We start from the raw sequence: 21,210 nt of genomic DNA on the forward strand, positions 1-21,210 counted from the left end.
CTGCTCTATGACATTGTTTTAGTGCATGGTGCTCTGCGCCAATTACTCGCTGACCGTGGTTGCAGCTTTCTGTCGGCAGTCGTCAAGGACATCCTCCGCTCCTGCTCAACAAAGCACAAGTTCAGCACGTGCTACCACCCACAGACCAACAGCCTCACGGAGCGCCTCAACCGGACCATCACCAACATGCTTTCGAAGTACGTTGCGCCCGACCACCACGACTGGGATCTTCACTTACCATATGTGACGTTCGCGTATAACACCGCCGGCTATTCACCATTCTATCTCCTATATGGCCGAGAACCCGCATTACCCGTAGACACTTTGTTGCCCTCGGCCACACATTCAGCCACTGAATACGCTCGCGATGCAATCGCATACGCCGACCACGCGTGGCGGCTCGCCCGCACCTGTCTCGAGGCCTTGCAGGAGCATCAGAGACGCCTCTATGATTGCCACCATCGCAATGTGCACTTTACTCCGGGTTCTCTGGTGCTTCTCTGGTCACCCATTTGACGTGTGGGCCTTTCCGAAAAGCTGCTGTCGCGCTACTCTGGCCCATACCTTGTGGTCCGACAATTGACCGATGTCACGTATGAAGTCATCCCCACCAACCTCTCAGCGTCATCGTCGGCTGCAAGTGACATCGTTCACGTGCCGAGACTAAAGCCATACCACACACCTTTCATTGCGGATGTGTAGATTAAGCACCGGGACGGTGCTTCTACTGCGGGGGTGATGCTACGAAACAGCCGCCACAGTGTGGCTGCACTGAGGAGAAAGAAGACGACGTGGGCCCCGCTTGATATAGCGTCGCCATTTTGGCCTTCCCTTAGCTTACCTGTAAATAAATTGTAGATAGCATTGGGTTCCAGCTACACGTAACAATATTGATGTCACAGCTTCTGATCAGCAATCGCCTTTGATTCCTCATTTGAACATGGACATCGCAGTAGCAGGCGATGTTTCGTCGAGCTTGGGTAAATAGAGTGCCTCGATGAGCGTTTATCCGTCGGGGGTAATGGTGGAAAGACACATCGGAAGGCTGAGCAAAGAGTTTCGCTGTTTGCACGATGCGTCATCAAAGCTGATTACTGTTTGGGGTCCAGGATTTCCTGCCATGCTTTCACAACTGCAAAGGAATTATCGTCCGTGAGATGATAGACGATCCTGAAACAGCGAATGCTTCTCGCCAGTCATCTTGGACAACCAGACTAGTCACGAAGTCTCACTGGAAACTTGCATCGGGGCTGAGTGTGAAGATGAAAAGCTTAAAGCAGTGCGAGGGATGGGGAAAAGAAAAACTATGGGGAAGACGTTTTAAACAAAAATGTAGGCATTCGTAGAGACAGCCTGTTTCCTCTTTCGTTACCACATATATATGGCACGGAGCTGTGTTTAGAGGCACGAGCAATTCACTTCTATAGTGCCCATTCCAGAGAAGGTAGAAAGTAGTAGCATATTCATAAAAAATACTTGACTGCCGATGTAATATTACAGTGCTCGCATTTGACTGGAGCAACTCGTTAGAGAAAGACGAAGCTTGCTGTTAGTTTCTCAGGCCCCGAATTGCTGACAAGGAATTTAAAAATTACTGTTCGGTATAAAATGCTGTCCATGCCACAACTAAGTAATGAAGGAAATATTTTTCAGCAAAATATCACAAAAAATTGTACATGCAGAACTTGCAGGCATTCTTTTTCCACAAAATTTTGCAGGGAGATGCAGGGCACCACCGCATTGTGAAAACAGTAGTCCTCTTCAACACTGCATAGCATGCAGTATTCACTCTGCAATGTTTCACGAGTCGCTTAGCTTCAAGAAGGAAACTGCAGTTTAAGCATGAAAGCAGAAAGAAGCCGTAGCATCCTTTAGAGATGATGTCTTGCAACACTCTGAGCATGCACAAAACAACTGAGCCTGCACAGCAGCCATGTGAGCTGGAGTGAGTGGCATTCCCATAGCAATGGCATGAACAATGGCATGAACAAAATGTTTAGTAGGAACCCCTATCACTTCCCTGCATTGTCTTTTAGTGGCAAGTGGTCAGCGCCACTAGTGAACTGAACCACGAGCAGTGTGCTGTGGATATGACCCCTTGGGCTGCTTCCGGTTGGCCTCTGAATAGAGGACATAGAAGCACATCTTTTCAATTTTTCCTGACAGCTAGAACTTTACTGAATGCATTTCATATATTTTACTTTCAGGACCGTTCAGGTGCTAGACAATGGAGTGGGTAAAATTCACAAGCAGAATTGAAATACATCATAGATTGCCAACAGTTTCTTAAATCTTACACAGCTAAGCAATAGTGGCACAATAAAATAAAATAAAAAAGCTAGCCTATGCGAACATGTGACTAGATTAAATATAGGCGCTGTTATAGCGTGGTCTTGAATGTGGTGGGCATCTTGAATGGAGACGATGCAGGCGTGCAGGTGGGTCCATCATTTTGTAGTTGTGTTTAAAGTAAATGTTAGTTAGTAAAACTAAGGAGAAAGAAAAGGGATGTAGAAATCACAATTAACCTCTTTAATGCCGGAAAAAATGTAGGGAAGAAAACACATTTACAACATTTCATTTGAAATGGTTTCAGAAGTGCAGTTCAAATGATACAAATTAATGTCGAGAAACGTAAACATTATTTGGGAGCATGGTAAAAATAAAGGAAATTATTGTACACTTGCAGGCACAAGAAAACACTGCTCTTCTTGCACAGAACTCTGTACTTTGCTTTACAATTGATGTTCCCACTTGGCATTGCATTTTCAATTTGACGAAATTCTGGGAAGTGGTCAAAACGATTTTCTTGTGCCAGCATCCTAACGGCCCATTTCCTAGGGTTGACCTTCGCATTAGCACATGAAATATACCTGTCGATGAGGTCCACTCTCCTCATCAATAGGCTATAATACAATACAGTTACCAGGTGTGGCACATATTTTTTTTCATCCTTTGACCCGTACTTGCGTAGGGGCTATTCCGACAGCACTCGAAAATTAATTTACGCCTTTGTTATCTTTCCCTTTCACCAGACACACATTTATGTTCTCACACATGAGGGAGGTCAATCCTCCATGGCTTACTTTCCTTTTCATTGGGAAGGTATACAGCAACGCTTTCAGTGTGGTTTAGATTGACTCTTCCGGGCATGAACATTTTCATTTGCAGTAAGCAATCAAAAATCTTTAATGCGGTAAAATATTGATTCGTGAAAATATGTGACCTCTGTGCAGGTGTCTTCACAATTTGTATTAACACTGCTCCTCCTAGGCCGCTGGTCTTCATGTCATTAGCAAGGATTGTAGCTTTCCTCATGGTATATCACAAATTTAAGCACTAACCCCTCTAATGGATGTTAAAGCAAAATCTGTGAGGTAACGTGCTGCGAAACTCGAAAAAAGACGCATCAAATCTGCACATTCACAACTTATGTTCACAAACGGAGCAACGAGTGCTCCATGTTCACAACTTCTGTCCACAAATGTGGGTGCGCTTAGAAGACATCTGATGAATGCAAATGTTTGCTCTCAGTGCATTGGAAATTTAAGTGGTTCACAAAAGACAGTGCCGTAAATTTTACCTGCTGTATTCCATATACAAGAAGTATTGTTTGTCAAATCTGGAAAAGCTTACGCGTTGGTTGCCTCGTGCGGTGCGAGTTGGTTGATGCCAGTTTGTTCTATGTCAGCCGCTGCAGATGACTTGTGCTGCTCTCTTTTGGAGCCTCGGTAAAGCACTCCGTGCGACGAAAGGGGCGAGTTTGAATGACACTGAATGGTTTCCAGATCTATTGATACTTAAACATGACTCGTACCAGTACGGACTCCTAACATAGTGGTGCGGAATAAAGGAGCACGTGCCTCTGAGTAAAGGAGGGAAGTGTGGAACCTTGAGGAACACTGGATATTATATTGAAAAAGTCTTGAAAAAGGGAAAGGTTTGCAACACAAAGATCATGAATGCCAATACAAACAAGAATTCACAGTAGCGGAGATCCAAGCAGCGTTAAGTTTATAGAAGGATGGTGCTTGGCCCAGAAGCCCAGAGGCCTTTGCCATCCTCCCAGATAACACTCTTATTATACTCCTGGAACTCTTTCACAACATGTAGACCTGAGGATAGTTTTCTGAGTGTTGGAATACAGTAGTAATTGTTCCCATTCTGAAATAAGGCTATAACTGAACCTGCTATCAAGCCGCCAGCCGGTAGCTCCACAAGCTTTATCTGCAAACTCCTGCATGGATGTTTAATTTTGTATCTATGGAAGATTACCACAGCTCGTCAAGGATTTACTTGCAGAAGATACGGAAAGTGAGTCTAGCCCTTCTCAAGATGCTTGACTTGATAATAGAGTCCTGGAGTTGGCTCTGGCTCATCCATGCATTGCATTTCTTGGAAACAGACGATGTGCAGCGTCGAGAAAAAATTGATTCTTTGCTTGGAGGTTCATTGTTGCACCGGGTATTCTCAGCTTCAAGATGACAGCCCCCGCGGGAAGCGTGGATTATGGACCATGTGGTGTTGATACAAAAAGAAAAGATAGAATTGCTGTAACTTTGTTCTCAAGTGGAAACGACTTCAAACTGGCCTCAACCGACTCTGTACAAGCATGGGGTTTCTCTTTCAGCTCTGATGATGGTAAAGATGACAGTGTGGACGATATAAACTGCACATATATGATGAGAACTAGACACCACAATTCGTTGTGCACCGCTTCAGTTACCTTTTAGTGGTCTCCTCGAATGAACCTCCAACTAGATGATGGATCTGGCGTGGTGGAATCTTCACTTCTTTGACAAACATTTCATTTACTTCATTGTTTGCGAGACTAACCACTTCGTGGTGCAGTTTCCCTGTGTACACCCTTGCAAGGCTAGTCTAAGAGGAGCGAGGGAGTTTGTCGGCAGCAATGAAATGCTGGTTTTTCTTGCGCTTGCCATATTGCAAGGCGTCCTCCAGATACTGAGGCACACGGCAACCAGCACCTAAATCCGAAATTTGGAAGGCTGTGGCCTGTTTTGATTAGAATTGGGGACATATTTCAGGCACTCTATATGTATGCGAGAGTTAGGCTTGTCAATCGATGAAAGCATTTGTTTCGAAGGAAGACTATCTTGGTGGCAGCACATGCCTCTGAAACGCATTAGATATAGCATAAAATTTTTCTTCCAGTGGCTACCTGTGTAATATTTTGTACACAGGAAAATATTCTACTGCAAAACGGAGAAGCGATGGGAACTTACATGGTCATGTTGCTGCTGGGTCTGCTGAAAAAGTCTGTAGTGTTACAGTGGACTAAAGAATGAAGGTGAATGCTGCACCCAAATGAAACAAGAAATGTACAACTGTTACATGAGAAGGCAACAAGAAGTATGGACTGTATGAAGCAAATCATTCAGCCATGTCACCCTAGTTCTTGTATGTATAAAGAATATATATGTAAGCTACAAGCACTCGCATTTATCAATGAGATCCAAAAGAAACACAGTTGCATGAAAATTTGGCCTCGAAAACAAGACACTTCAAACAAAATTTACGACATTGCATTATATTTCAACATGTTCCACCGTAACTGGTTTCAGCTTCCTAGGGTCAATCTTCTATCAGCAAAATTGAAACACACCATAAACACAAGATATTGAACAACACACAGGGATGACATTCATGTGCTACAATACCTATTAAATCCAACCAGGGTGATTCAACTTTCCCCTCAATTCGAATGTGCTGAAAATCCATGGCAAGGTAAACATACATTGCTACAGAATGAAAACTCATCTATTTAGAATGGGAAAGCAGGCCACTTCAATTATAATTCGACTCCTGTCAGCACCCTCACATGCACAATTCAGTTATATAAAATTTTAAGTTGCAAAAAGAAAAAGACGACTGCAGACGGTGCTACTGCTTTCCTGGACGATGACAGTGATGGCAGCAACCTCTCCTTCAGTGATGATAATGACTTGCGTGGTGCCCTGGCCAGTGTTTCTGATGTGAACTTTGTCAGCGCCAGAGATAGTGCTGAGGACTGTGGGTCACTGATCAGTGACATCATGTGCACTTATTTTAGGCTGTATACAGGTAATCTGTTAATGACAGATTATGATGGAATCCTAAGAATTCTTGGTACTGGAAACCTGAAAATTGAGGATTGGTGTTTATGTCGGCTTCTGATGCTTTGAGTGATTCCACTGCAACTTGAGGCAATATGGAACCTGAACCCTGTTAGCTTGAACCCTGAGAAAGTGCTAGCATCTCCTCGTGTTAGAAATGTTCTTTGGTCAGTATGTTTTTTGCAAAGCTGTATTCAGCGATCCAGTGAGTTCGTTTCCAGGCAAACAACTGTACTGTTATGTTCCTGCATGCCTCCTCGTGGGACATAAGGAGGGATGCGATCATCGGCATGTGTGTGCTGCCCCTAAGCTGTCGGCAATCTACACAGACGGTTTACATGCGGGAAAAGTTTTCCGGCTCTTGTAGCACGTGTAGGGGCCTTTATCAGTGCGCCATCTGCACGCTACTCGTAACCGGAGCCGTAAAGGCGGCAAATTCGGTCGGCTACATGAGTTTCTCTCTGTGCGCAAGGGGGAGCGCAGCATCCTGGCCTGCGGCGGCTTTCAAACACATGAAAACTTCACACTTGCACTGCATTATGGTAGCTGCATGTTGGCTGTTTCACAACGCACATGCGAATAGAAAATTAATGGCGGTTTGCGACGAAACCTGCGTCAAGGGTGGGAGATGAACATGTACCTTCCATTCAGCGTGCGAACACGAAAGAGCTAGCAGTAAATCAAAATCCAGGTTCGGACGAGTTTGTGTACTCATAAGCTCTTCCAATACCAGTTACCATCCGTCCTGCCTTTGTGCGTTCGTTGCCCCGACCTTTTCGCTCCGCATTTAGAAAGCCTGCTAGCAGAAAGTTGTACTCTCATGCATTCACGCATTATTGATAGACTCTGGTAGTAATCATCGTCACGGCAGTGGCTAGAGCACATCACTGTTGCTCTTGAGCGCTTGAAATTCTTTCGATTCACAGCAGCCTCCCACTTAGCTGCAAGTTTCTTGTCTTGCGGGAAGCAATGGAACATCGTCGTGGCCGCTGGTGTTCGTGCAACCGTAGGCTGCACAGAACGCCGGCATGATCGGCCCACCACTTGAATTGATGCTGCGCACGCCAACTACCACTTTACATACACACACACAAAGGACCGCAGGCTCGAGCGAGGCAGATTATGACGGCACGCATGCAGAAGCAAGCGCGGTCAGGCAGAGTCGCAGAGACTGCGACTAAGCGGAAAAACAGTGCTGACGTCACTATGCCGCGGTTTCCGGTCTCCGCTCGCATCGTCAGCGTCAGCAGCAGCGCGCGGCGCTAGACGAGGGGCGGAGTGACAGCACAATTTTAACCGGCGATTACGTCACTCTGAAGTGAAAAATCCCGCCCAAAGTTTTACGTGCATGGTTTATAGGGTTCCCGCATCCGTATATGAGCGTCTTATTGAATTCTACAAACCTTTCAGCTTCCCTTTAAAGCTGAATACCTCTTCTGTAGCTTGATCTGGAATTCCTCTATTTTCCCTCTTACCACTAACACATTGATCGGCTTCTTATGTGCCAGTTTCTTCTGTTCCCTCATCAAGTCTAGGCTAATTCGAGTTCTAACCATCCTATGGTCACTGCAACACACCTTGACGAGCACGTCCACATCTTGTATGATGCCAGGGTTAGCGCAGAGTATACAGTTTAGTTAATTTCTAGTCTCGCCATTTGGGATCCTCCACGTCGACTTTCAGCCATACCGTGTGCGGAAGAAGGTACTATTCATTATCCACATATTATTCTGATCTGCAAACTCTACTAATAACTCTCTGCTGCTTTTCCTAGAGCCTGTGCCATATTCAACCACTGAATTGTCTCCAGCCTGCTTGCCTACTCTGGCATTGAAATCGCCCATCAGTATGGTGTATTTTGTTTTGACTTTACCCATCGCTGATTCCACGTCTTCGTAGAAGCTTTCGACTTCCTGGTCATGACTGGATGTAGGGGCATAGACCTGTACGACCTTCAATTTGTACCTCCTATTAAGTTTCACAAGAAGTCCTGCCACCCTCTCGTTAATGCTATAGAATTCCAGTATGTTACCAGCTATATCTTTATTAATCAGGAATCCGACTCCTAGTTCTCGTCTCTTTCCAGAACCCCCGTAGCACAGGATGTGTCTGCTTTTTTAGCACTGTATATGCTTCTTTTTTTCCTCCTAACTTCACTGAGCCCTATTATATCCCATTTACTGCCCTCTAATTCCTCCAATAGCACTGCGAGACTCACCTCACTGGATATCGTTCTAACGTTAAACTTAGCCAGGTTCAGATTCCAAACCCGCCGTGGTTGCTCAGTGGCTATGGTGTTGGGCTGCTGAGCACGGGGTCGCAGGATCGAATCCCGGCCACGGCGGCCGCATTTCGATGGAGGCGAAATGCGAAAACCCGTGTACTTAGATTTAGGTGCACGTTAAAGAACCCCAGGTGGTCGAAATTTCTGGAGTCCTCCACTACGGCGTACCTCATAATCAGAAAGTGGTTTTGGCACGTAAAACCCCATAATTTATTTTATTTAGGTTCAGATTCCAATGGCGGCCTGTTTGGACCCAGGTATTCTTAGCACCCTCTGCTGCGTCACAGGTCTGACCATTGCCGTGGTCAGTTGCTTCGCAGCCGCTGGGGACTGAGGGCCGTGGTTTGATTGTGGTATTCATATAGGAGGTTGTGGCCAAGTACTGCACCAGGGGGGCCTATCCTGCTTTGGTGAGGGAGTGCGTTACCGGTTCTGGTCACAGGGATCAGGCCGCACTCCAGACCTGTTTATGCAATTTTATGAACACGTGGACTTTTTTTTTTTAATATAGTGGATAATTGCGCGGCACTGGGCAATTGTTCATCTTCAGGGTGTCTACCAACCGGGAAAACCGGGAAAACCGGGAATTCTCAGGGATTTTGAGTAGTCTGGAAGAACTCAGGGAAAACTCAGGGAATTTGTGCTTCTATCAGGGAAAATTAGCTGTAATTTTTTTAGAGGGTCAAAAGTCGCGGTAATGCTGGCTCGAGAAACAGACAGGACTCGTAACGAATCGTCGTCGGCTGGAGGAGTTGCCAGTGTACAGTCAACGACCGACTTTCCGGATTCCCGATAACTCGGACGGCTTCGTGGCACCACCACTATAGTGTACTAGAATAATGTTCTAGTACACTATAACCACCACATACACCAAAGAGTCAATGTATCATAACGTCTGAAATTTCAGACGGAAGAACTCTTCGCCGTCCGATTCTCTAAACGTTTTGCGTGATCGCAGGTCTGAGACGGCATTAATGAAAACCACCACCGCTGCTATTTTGATTACCTCGCCGCCTTGAACCGGTGCTCTCGCACGCAGATCCGCTGGCAGCCGTAGCCACCACTGCGGCAACGCTAGGCCTAGCTGCTTCGACGTTCGCTGTTAAGCTTCTTGTCGTTCGGTGCCGTGTTTCTTCATTTCTCCGCTGACAGCAATATTTTTGTCTTCGAAGTTCGGAAAGCACGGCGCATTGCATAATGCTCTTTCCCGAAAGTCTGCTTCGCCTCAATACAGTCATGTAACGTGGTGAAGCGTAACAAGCGTAGGAAGGGGCAATTGTCGCGGGACACTATGTATTTCTTAATTTTACACGTGTGCACCCGCCCTCACCTGTCACAGTAGGAGCACCGATATGCCTAATAAGTGCACTGACAGGCATTCAGAGCTTTTTCAGACGTACATGTGTCGATTTTAGCCCGTAAGGGCAGTAAAAGACATGAATTTATTTTTTCGGACTGCCTGATTTTTCGGAAGTTTTCGCGGCCCCTAGGGGGTCCGAAAAATTGGACGTTGACTGTAAATTGACCAAGAGTATTCTTCAAATGGTCCGTGAGGCGAACGCGCGGTGAAAGGAGGACGAGAACAGAAAGGATTGACGCACTGAGGAACGAACGAGGAATTAAGTATGCGACCGCTTCTTTATATTATCCGTATTAGCCGTATATTATCTATCCGGTTCCCCATTGCAGATTGTTCACGAGTACAAGTACTTGGGTGTACTCCTCACACCGTCCATATGTTGGCACAGGCATGTTGATTTCATTACAGCAAAAGCATGCAAAGTGTTAGGATTTCTACGGCGCAATACAAAACTCTTTCCCCAGCAGGCTCGTGATCTTCTGTGCAAAAGCTATGTTAGACCCATTTTAGAATATGTATGTACCGTATGGGACCCTCCTTCATGTACCGACCGAGATAAACTTGAGAGAGTTCAGAATATAGCAGCACGGTACGTAATCGGCAACTATGACAGAAACCTTAGTATTACTAGCGCAAAACAAACATTAAAATGGGACACCTTAGAAAAGAGAAGGCAGGCATTACGCTTGAAACTTTTTCACAATATATTTTATGGCCAAATTGGAATGGACCGTAATAAGTATATTCTTCAGCCACATTATATATCCAGACGAACAGATCACGAGCTCAAGGTTAGGGAATACACTTGTAGAACTAAACTTTTCAAAAGCACCTTTTTCCCCAAAATCATTTTAGAATGGAATCGACTGCCTGCTGCCGTAGTTAGTATACTTAATAATGAACATTTTGCAAATGCTCTTTGAAATTTTCTTCTTTATTTTACAGTATACAGTAATTGCAGAGTTTGCTATCATTATATAGTGCTTTATTACTTAATTGTATGATGCCGTTTCCTGCGTGCTGTACATTGATATCCTGATGTACCATTTTTTTCATGTAATTTTTGCGGTTTTTCTTCTTCTCTTTTTCTCTTTCGTTGTATTGTATAGTATAATGCTGTTTATTCGATGCCATAAGCTGTTCACATTGATGTATGAACCCCCCCGCTGTAATGCCTAAATGGCGTTGTGGGTATAAGAGTAAATAAATAAATAAATAAAGGAGCCTGCGCTCAAAAAACAAATTGTTGGCTGATGCTGAGATGCAGGTGTCCCTCATCCAAACCAAAATAAACTCTTTAAAGCAGTGAAACACAACAGAGCTTCAGAGCTTAGAGTATGTCAGGACAGTTGCATGACACTGAGCATGCTATCAGTTGATAGAAATAGCTCATTTTCGAAAATATTTGCTTCTGTATGCATCTCCTTTTCTTTGTACTAGAGAATGTCCAACTCGATTTGAAAATTTTTTCGAAGACATTTTATTTGCTGTGCACTTTAATAACCACTCCCTTATATTCTCTTCTTGAATAACATAAACACTACTCCTTAGTATTCAAATTGGATTAAGTCGGTTTTCTTTAAATTTTTTTTCATATGCTTACTAGAGAGTGACAGCATAGGGCGATATTGTTTCAGCGTGACTTGACATAAAACATAGTTCTGGATCACTCAGGGAATTTTGCAAAAGCACTCAGGGAAAACCTGGAAAACTCAGGGAATTTGGAAATGTCAACTTGGTAGACACCCTGAGCATGCAATAAATTGCTGCAAGAATAAGCAGGTGCCTTGAAACCACAGAATACTGGGAATAATGCAGCCAGCTTGGTCAAATGTAGCCAGTTTTAGTTTAAGATGGCATTGTGCTAGTGTTCCGTTTGTCACCTGAGGAACCATTCTGTGTTGCGTCCTATATTGAAAAAATTATTGTTGTATGGTCACTGGAAATAGGAGCATTGATGTATATGTTTGTGATGCCAGCAACTGTGTTTTGACTCGGGGGGCTTATGCTTATGCAGCAGACCGCTTTTTTTTTTGGCATTGCATGTGAGTGATGTGTGCCGCGTGTGCCAGCGGGAGAGGGCCACCCTGACGCACATCCTATGGGATTGCACCAAGTTCCCCAATGAGGCTTCGACAAGTACAACAATTCCGCCGCGCCTCGCGGCTGCGGCGAAATGCTACGACCACGAAAGCCAAACCTGGGCCGTCCAGCAGGTCTCGGCGGCTCTTGAAAGACAAAGGCCCAGCGAAACCGACGGAACGTTGCCCCTCAGGGCGACCGACCGTGGGAGTAACACGTGCTGGAGTTGAATAGAGACCACCCGCTGAGAATACGTCAGGGCCCGCGTCACGGCGCCATTTAGTCATGGTATCGTTCTGCAGGCGACTACATGAAGTTGTCTCTCTCTCTCTCACTGAGAATGCCTAACAGCCTCTGCTACCACCATTTTCATAATGGCGCCTTCACTTATATTGTTCTTGTCACTTTTGTTTTGAAGGCTGCAGAGCTGAATAAAACAGGCAAACCCACAATAGGTGACACTTGCCAAGATGGTGTACACATACCTAACCTAAAAGCGTAGAAAGCTTTATGAAAGAAAAATGGTCATTAACGTTAACATAGTGCAAATATTCAAACGAGTACAATTCGGATTTCTCAGAAATAAAACTTGGTAGTCAAAGAAAAATGTGTCCCGGTTTAAGGATCGAACTTAAGACCGATGCCTTTTGTACGCCATTGGTGACGCTTAAAACATTTTTTATACAGGTGACAGTAACATCGATTTCTTGTTGCAATGTATGCGTGTAAATCTTAGGTGAAGAGTATCAAGAAAATCACCAAGGTGTTGTAATTAGGAAGGAAAACCTTTGGGAATGTACCTTAATGGTCTGTATTTAATGCATGGTTTGTGCAGTGTACTGTTTCTACTGACCTTACAGCTTCTTGATTTGCACCTATACCTAAGTGAGATGAACCGCTATACGTGCACAATCATCGTCCTGTTTCACTGACCTAACTTTGCCACAATGTGTTAAAGCATGTGATCACAAAGCACCTTAAACAATGCCTGTATGAAGACACCATGCTTTACGAAGTCCAGCATGGTTTTATAGAAGGCTTGTGTACTGTCAATCAGCTTACTATCTCACCACGACTTTCTGTAAAATGGGGAACAATTAGACATTGTATTTTTATGCTTTGCCAACGCCTCTGACTAAGCACCGGAACTTAGAGCTCCATGTAAGCTTTATGCAGTCGGAATAGACACCACATCTGTGTATTTTATCAGGGCCTATCCGGAAAACCATGTTCAGTATGTCAGTCGGCAATCGTATTTGAGGCACTTACTTTCACGTCATCTGTGCCTCAGGGGTGATTCGTTGGATTTTTCCTGTTCTTGATAAGCAATGACATAACAAATATGGTTCATTCGGACTTGAAACAAAGATTTTCGTCAATGTATTGTACATAGTAGTTAAATCACAAGCCGAGAAAGGTTTTCTGCACGTGTAGAAAGTGGGAAATGAGCTGAAACATTAGTAAGTGCTCTCTTATGAACATAAGCAATGAGAAGGGACGTTTACACTTTATGTCACTGGTAACACTACCGAATTAAGGTTGTACATATTGGTACCTCGGGTAACTAACTGAATGCATGATGTGGAATGAGCATATTGAAAACAATTGTGATAGCGCTCTTCAGAACTTAAGGACTTCTTTGTTGCAAATTCACTGGAGCGCCTATACAGGTAAAGCAGCATTCAGTACGCTGTCAGACCTTGCCTGGATTATGCGTCAGCTCTGTGGTATCCATATGCCAAAAGATATTGATAAATTGAAAAGAGTACAGGAAATAGTACTTAGGTTCATCTGCAATTTCTACAGAAAAATTTATAGTATGTCGGAGATGCTGAGTACTCTCCACCTTGAATAGCTGCAGTCGAGAACCACCAAAGAAGTTGCAACTCTTGCATGTAGTATACAACAAAGTCGAACATAATGAAATCATTTTACTTGTGTCCTGCTTCTAGTGCAAATATTCGATATCGCAGTAGAATGATACAGGACCTATGTGCCCCGAAGGGACTTATACAGAGAAATTTTTTTCTGAGGCAAACGATGGAATTAATCACCTAAGGGTGTTGTTGTTTGTAGATATGTAGTCATATTTGTGTTTTATATTGTTTGGCTCTAATATTGTTATCCAACATTTGTGTTCTTTTGCCCTTTATGTTTGTATTTTCTATGTATTTATTCCTCCTTGTACTTAAGTGAGTCGGCAACGTTTATAAATTTAAGAAATGTAGCTCTCTACCAGAACAGACAATACAGTTAAACCTAGTTGGAGACGCAGTTCTGCTGTTCCTAATTTGGTCATCAGGCCCATGATGGCATCACTGAATGTTTGGGCTGTTGCAGTTGACTGCAAGGGCAGCTTGCACTCATACCATGCTCCTAGTCTTCTCACTGTATCTTACAGTTGAATATTTTAATTTAAAATATGTGCAAATTACATAAACTTGCTCATTAAGCAATAAGACAAATATTTCCAAATCAAAACGGTTGACCTACTAACGTCTTATTTGATCTGAAAGCACTGCCAAGGCATTTAATGAAGAAAAGGCTGACCTTTAGCAATAGTATCTATGTTCTTTCATTTCTTCGGCACCTTGTAATTACAATTTTGTTTTTGAGTGATAAGTTTTACTCTGGTAACCTGTCGTCTTTTCTTGGTGCAGCATTGAGGTCCACCTGTCCAGCAAATGCAGAGGGTGCAGTTCCATTAAAGATACCAACTGCAGTAGCTCTGTACCTATGAGATGGATAAATTGTGATCTGAAGTGCTCACCACGATCTGTGCAAGCCATCGTCTGTTTGAATTCCTATTGTGCCATCAAAGCTTCCAGGAACACCCAAGCTGAAGGAACACTGGACACACTCACACAAGCAAAATGTCATCTCGCTTCTCTTCATACCCTCAGACCTTCTTACAAGACGTTAATCTGGAGTAACACCTCTGCATCTACACCTGCAAGATGCCATTTCAGTGTCATTTGTGTCCTCAAATCTTGTCTCACCGGAGTTCTCTGAACCGACACCTGCGCACCCACACAGGCGAGAGGCCATTTGAGTGCCCTTCGTGCCCTAAACGCTTCTCAGAAAAGAGTGATCTGAACAAACACCGGTGCACCCTCACAGGTGACAAGCCGTTTGAGTGCCCTTCATGCCTTCAGACCTTAGAAAAGAGTGATCTGAACAAACACCTGCGCACCCACACAGGTGACAGGCCATTCGAGTGCCCTTGCTGCCCTCAAAGCTTCTCAAGAAAGGATCATCTGAACCAACACCTGTGCTCCCACACAGGTGAGAAGCCGTTTGAGTGCCCTTCATGCCTTCAGACCTTCTCACAAAAGGGTAATCTGAACCGACACCTTCGCACCCACACAGGCGAGAGGCCATTTGAGTGCCCTTCGTGCCCTAAAAGCTTCTCAGAAAAGAGTAATCTGAACGAACACCAGCGCACCCACACAAATGACAAGCCGTTTGAGTGCCCTTCATGCCCTCAAAGCTTCTCACGACGCGGTAATCTGAAACAACACCTCCGCATCCACGCAGGTGACAGGCCATTTGAGTGCCCTTGCTGCCCTCAAAGCTTCTCACAAAAGCATCATCTGAACCGACACCTGCGTACCCACACAGGTGAGAAGCCGTTTGAGTGCCCTTCATGCCTTCAGACCTTCTCACGAAAGGCTAATCTGAACCAACACCTGTACACCCACACAGGCGAGAGGCCGTTTGAGTGCCCTTCATGCCTTCAGACCTTCTCAGAAAGGAGTAGTCTGAACCGACACCTGCGCACCCACACAGGCGAGAGGTCATTTCAGTGCCCTTCCTGCCCTCAAAGCTTCACCCTAAGGAGTTCTCTGAACCGACACCTGCACCTCCACACAGGCAAAACGCCATTTCAGTGCCCTTCGTGCCCTCAAAGCTTCTCACGAAAAAGTATTCTGAACCAACACCTGCGTACCCACACAGGTGAGAAGCCGTTTGAGTGCCCTTCATGCCTTCAGACCTTCTCACAAAAGGGTAATCTGAACCGACACCTGCGCACCCACACAGGCAAGAGGCCATTTCAGTGCCCTTCCTGCTCTCAAAGCTTCACCCTAAGGAGTTCTCTGAACCGACACCTGCACTTCCACACAGGCAAAACGCCATTTCAGTGCCCTTGGTGCCCTCAAAGCTTCTCACAAAAAAGTATTCTGAACCAACACCTGCGTACCCACACAGGAAAGATGCGATTTGAGTGCCCTGCGTGCTCTCAAAGCTTCTCAGAAAGGTCAAAGTTGAAGGCTCACATCCACTTCCACACATGATGTGAGGGGCTGTTTCAGTGCCCTTCATGTCCTGAGAAGTTGTTGCGCAAGTTTGCACTGAACTGACACCCGTGCATGCACAGAGGCGAGAGGCCATTCAGTGCCCTGTGAATCAATGTACAGGTTCCCAAGCCACTTCACACAAGAAATTGTTGATGCAAAAAAAAGTTCCAAGTGCACAGGTTTCATATGTAACCGTCGCGTCGGTGTACCATTTGTAAAAAGAATATTCTTTCCTGAGTACACGTGCTGTGCAGCAGTGCTAAATTGTACGCACAACTCATTGTTTCTTCTTGTTTATCATGTTTTTTCATGGAAGTGCACACACGTACTTGTTATTGCTCTGAATAAAATAGTTTGAAGTTAGCATTTGTATCTGGTTCTTTCTCCTCTAAGTCAATTTTGCACTTCAACTCTACTCATTGATTAGCAACTTGCCCGCTCCCAATTGTTGCTGAACTTTTTGTCTTAGACTAATGTTTTTTTGCTTGTTCTTTAGATATACGAGTTATTGAATGTCTTTTCACTGTTCATTATTATGATGCTTAAGCTCTTTATTGTATTGCATAGAAGCGCTTCTTTGCTACATTCAAGAACTTATCTTCTCATTATTTATTTATTTATTTATTTATTTACAGTGCACCCTGCAGCGCCGCAGCATTATAACAGGGGAGTGGGTACAACATAAAGTGACTAGCACGAGAGTGTAATCACACAAAAGGGAGGGATGACAAAGGAGCAATGCATCAAGATAAACATAAGCACATGAAAAAAGTACAGGAAAAACAGTACAAGAAAAAAGTTAATTCAGCCTGCAGTCATTGGTTTGGAAGACGATTGCAATTACAAATCATTGATCAGTCTTAAAAATGCATCCCGAGGAGCACTCACAACTTCAACTGGCAACTTATTCCATTCAGAAATACTGCGGGGAAAAGAAGAAAACTTCATATATTTCGTTTTGCAGGAAATTTCACGTATTTTGAAACTGTGGTCTCTTCTGTGTGAGATATAGTGGGGTGCTTTAAGGTATTTTAGCTTGTCAATGCCTGTTGCATCAGTGTATACTGCGTGCAGAAGTTTCAGTCGGTGCTTCTGGCGTCTTATCTGTAGCGGCTGTAGTCCGATGTGTTTCTTTATTGCTGTTATGATTGCGTGTCTGGAGTACTGCTTTGATATAAACCTGGCAGCACGGTTTTGTATGCCTTCTAACTTATCAATCAGGTACCGCTGGTGGGGATCCCACAAGGCGGTGGCATATTCTAATTGCGGCCTTACCAGCGACTTATATGCTATGGTTTTAAGAATCTGAGAAGCAGTTCTAAGGGTTCGTATAAGTAGGCTAAGCATTTTCCCGGCTTTCCTGACGGTCATATCAATATGGCTGGCTATCAATCCTTTGTGTGAGCTAGTTTCAGTGCAATAAATAAAATTCTGAATAGGTATCTTTAATTGTTGTTTCAATGCTTGCTCTAATAGCATGTAATGTTTCTGTTCATTAGCATTTTGTTGTGTTGAATGCATCAAGACGATGTGAGTGACAACCGAAGCTCATTAACTGCCATATAAAGTTGGTATCACAGTTTTCTAAGGAATTAAAATTATTATGCAAATACTGTTATTGATGTGCGTTTTCTATCCTACTGTGGTTCAACTACGTTTCAGTGATACTGAATCACTGGTATTTTTTTACTAGTAAAGATCCGTGCAGAGCTTTCAAAAGCTTGAGTATTGCTGAATATTAAAACTTTCTTCTCATGAATTGAAAGACCTAATTTTATGCATCCTTAACCTTTTTAGTGTCAGTCTTTTTCACTCAGATAATATAAAGCAAAGAAAATGATTTATTTTTGGTTATTTGGAATGGAAGAGAACATAGATAATTGCAAATACACTGTTAGTATGGTTCACACACTCCCAGTTTCGTTTTATATCCACATATGCCTCATTCTGATGCGACCATTTGAATAGAGTCGCCATGTGATGGTAAGAAATGGAATGCTTCTATAAATATACCGCAGGTGGCAGAAATAGACAGGAGTGGCGGCTTTGCGCTGTGGTGCAAATACTTAACGAGCAGTGGCCGCTGTCCAAGAGCCACCCCTTCCACTTCAGATGCGCACTTCACGCATAGCGACCATGCCCACGAAGGCCCAGGTTCTACAGCGTGCTAACATGAGCTGAGACAGATAAAACCCAGAGTGATGAGAAATATGCTTCTAGATATATACAGCACTTCTTGCTGACATCGTGTTACTGTACAAATCCGAATGGATTGTGGAAATCGCACAGGTATGTCAGTGACATGATGGGCTCTCTGCATGTCAGCCAAGCCTATAGAGTATTCAAGGTGTTGACTTCGTACCTCGAAATGAGATAGGCAGTCGTTCTAGATGCCCTGCTTGACCAAGTGGTCCCTGTAACGTTATTGGCATGGCTCACATTCCTGCCGTGGGAATTAGCTCTGTGCGAAGTACAGATAACATCAATATAACTTGGACAACTGTGCGAATACATTCAGCAAGCGCCATGACTGCAGTGGTTGGTGGAGTCGGCTCTAAGTAATGCGTAATATTGACATGTTCGCTTGTTTATCGTGTGACCGTTTTTTCACCGTCTAACAAACGTTGCTTAGCGCAGGATGTGCGTACATGCATAGGAAGTTTCTCGAATGTTATCGATGGTTCTATTCACCGTCTGTTATCACTGGACCTTGTCTGAATCTAATCGCATGTATGCACGACGCGTATTGTATAGCACGTTTTTGAAGACACGCGAGCACCAGCGTTTACTCTAGAACATTCAATGAACAATGCATAGAAGGCGACGCGCTATGATATTTTCGACGATCGCCAACTGTGTTCACCGCTATCGTTCTTCTTTGAGTGTAGCCTGTTTTTGAGGGCGCAGGTTCGCCCAATAAAGCGTTAGTTTTGTCATTCACAGTTTTGCTCTTTCCTTCACCGTCACTGTTATGTGTCATATGGTGGATATTAAAATTACATTTTAAATTATGGGGTTTTACATGCCAAAACCGCGATATAGTTACGTGGCACGCCGTAGTTGGGTATTCCAGAAATTTGGACCACCTGGGGTTTTTTAACGTGCACCTAAATCTAAGGACACAGCTGTTTTCGGATTTTGCCCCGGCGAAATGCGGCCATCGTGGTCGGGATTCGATCCCGTGACCTTATGCTTAGCAACCCAACACCATAGCGACTAAGCAACCACCGTGGATATGGTGGAGGTGCTGGGTATTCTTGTAACGGATGTCCCCGCAAAGCCGTGCTCGATGCCCCAACCCGGAAATAAAACCAATGTCGCCAAAGACTAGCGAGGTAGCCGCAGGTTCCAAGGACTGCCCCCGAAGCACGGACTATTGTCTTAGACGACCAGGAATATGTTCAAGTCAACAACAGCAGTGTCAGCTTCAGCTTCCCTCATCGTGCTTGAACAACTCGGGAAGCCATCTACCTTCCATCCCATTGGACCACGAATATCCTCTGGACATCCTGATTAGATGAGAATGTCCAAGTCCCGGTCAAAGCGTCCAGTGGCTAACATGTGGATATTAGTTTCGGGATATACTATTTAAGACATCCTTTGGACATGCACACGATTGAATTTCTTGGATCTAAACAAAATCCCAATACTTTAATCGTGTGGATGTTTTCAATGGTATGTCCCAGATCGGCGATATTTGGGACCAACACACACTACGTGATCATATTGCGGAATGTTAAGTCTCTTCCACGGCTGCCTTCATTGCATGCTCTGCCGAAAAGCATGTCAGCCAGCAATTTGAAGCTCATGAGTTAAAGCGTGAACGTTTGTCAGTTCCAGGCAAAAGTTTTCGTCGTGCCCTTTGGAGCTTCATTTCTGAAGCGCATGTATGTCTTGCATCTACCGAAAGGTAAGTGAGATTTCATGAAGTCAGTGTTTTTCTTTTAGCAGCCCTGTAATCTTTCTTTTCGACTAAAGTGTCATGTCTGCGCGTAATGGAGTGATGGGCATGCTCATACACACGGTTTGCGGCTACAGTATAACATCAATCCGCGATTGACCATCCGTTGTGCTGCGTTTGGTCGCATCGTACTGGTTTTCTGCAAACTTCCGAGCTTACTCTCATATATTTTTGCGCAGCAGTGAGATCCGCCGAGAAGAAATTTCTGATTTCGAAACATTAAAAGTCCTAACTGCTTCCATGTAGCCCACAGTATGGGTCTGTGAGAATTATCGTAACTTTCCTGAGCAGTGGCGAATAATGAGAAACTGAATATTAATAATAACAACTTCCCGACACACAGTGTCCAGAATGAGATTGAGCTTCGTTTACGTTTTCATTGCGTACCCGCAATTGTGAGAGCAATCAATTGTGCAACTGCGGATGGTTGAAATAGCTGAAATTTTGCACGTACTTCTGTCATGGTCAGGACACTTGCTGCACGTTATATAGTAGGCAACGCTGCTGAAGTTTAGTATGCCTGTTTTTAGGGCTGCCATATATTGCTCTTACTATCAATGACATGCACTTTTCGTGAAATAACGAAACTTGAGGGGACGACTTGTTAGATTTGTGCTTACTTACATGGGATAGGATGCTGGTATTGTGGTGATATCAAGCGAAGATTACTTTTCAGCCGTCTATGGCGAATGAAACATTTGTGCCGATTTCATTGCTCGTTCGCACGTGGTCGTATTTTTTAGTATGTAACAGTGAGACCTCTTCTCAGTTAACTGATTCTTCCGCATGCTCGTGGTGATAATCGTGTCGCTTGAATTTCGGTACTTGTGCTGTTGGCGTTTCGTTTGTGTAACGGGGATTGCAAAAGTAATTGTAAAACTGCGTGCGTTTGCTATAATAGAACTTTTTTTTAACGTTTGCATCGTCATCTAAGAATTTGCTGCCTGTGATGGCCGGTCGTGCTCCTTAATAACCATGCGTCTATTTAAGGCTGGTATTGTATCTGGCTAGCAGTGTCGCTGTGGCAAAGTTCCAACTGGTATTGCAGAATTCGAGGGACACCGTCGTGGTGAACTTGGCATCGCAACTTGGCGGCTGGATGTAATTAT

General features: G+C 44.2%; 1 protein-coding gene across 2 annotated transcripts in view; it reads left to right on the forward strand.

The window, feature by feature from the left end:
• LOC135898348 (zinc finger protein 84-like) overlaps positions 1-16,731 on the forward strand; it is a 36,596-nt gene extending 19,865 nt beyond the window's left edge. For both annotated transcript variants that reach the window (XM_065427244.2, XM_065427232.1), the window contains exon 3: positions 14,503-16,731. In XM_065427244.2, the coding sequence (XP_065283316.1) occupies positions 14,800-16,137 (1,338 nt within the window). In that variant the 5' untranslated portion in view covers positions 14,503-14,799 and the 3' untranslated portion in view covers positions 16,138-16,731. The remainder of the gene's footprint in view (positions 1-14,502) is intronic.
• Positions 16,732-21,210: the final 4,479 nt, after the last annotated feature.

The sequence above is a fragment of the Dermacentor albipictus genome, chromosome 10 (assembly GCF_038994185.2).
Source record: "Dermacentor albipictus isolate Rhodes 1998 colony chromosome 10, USDA_Dalb.pri_finalv2, whole genome shotgun sequence".
Taxonomy (NCBI): Eukaryota; Metazoa; Arthropoda; class Arachnida; order Ixodida; family Ixodidae; genus Dermacentor; species Dermacentor albipictus.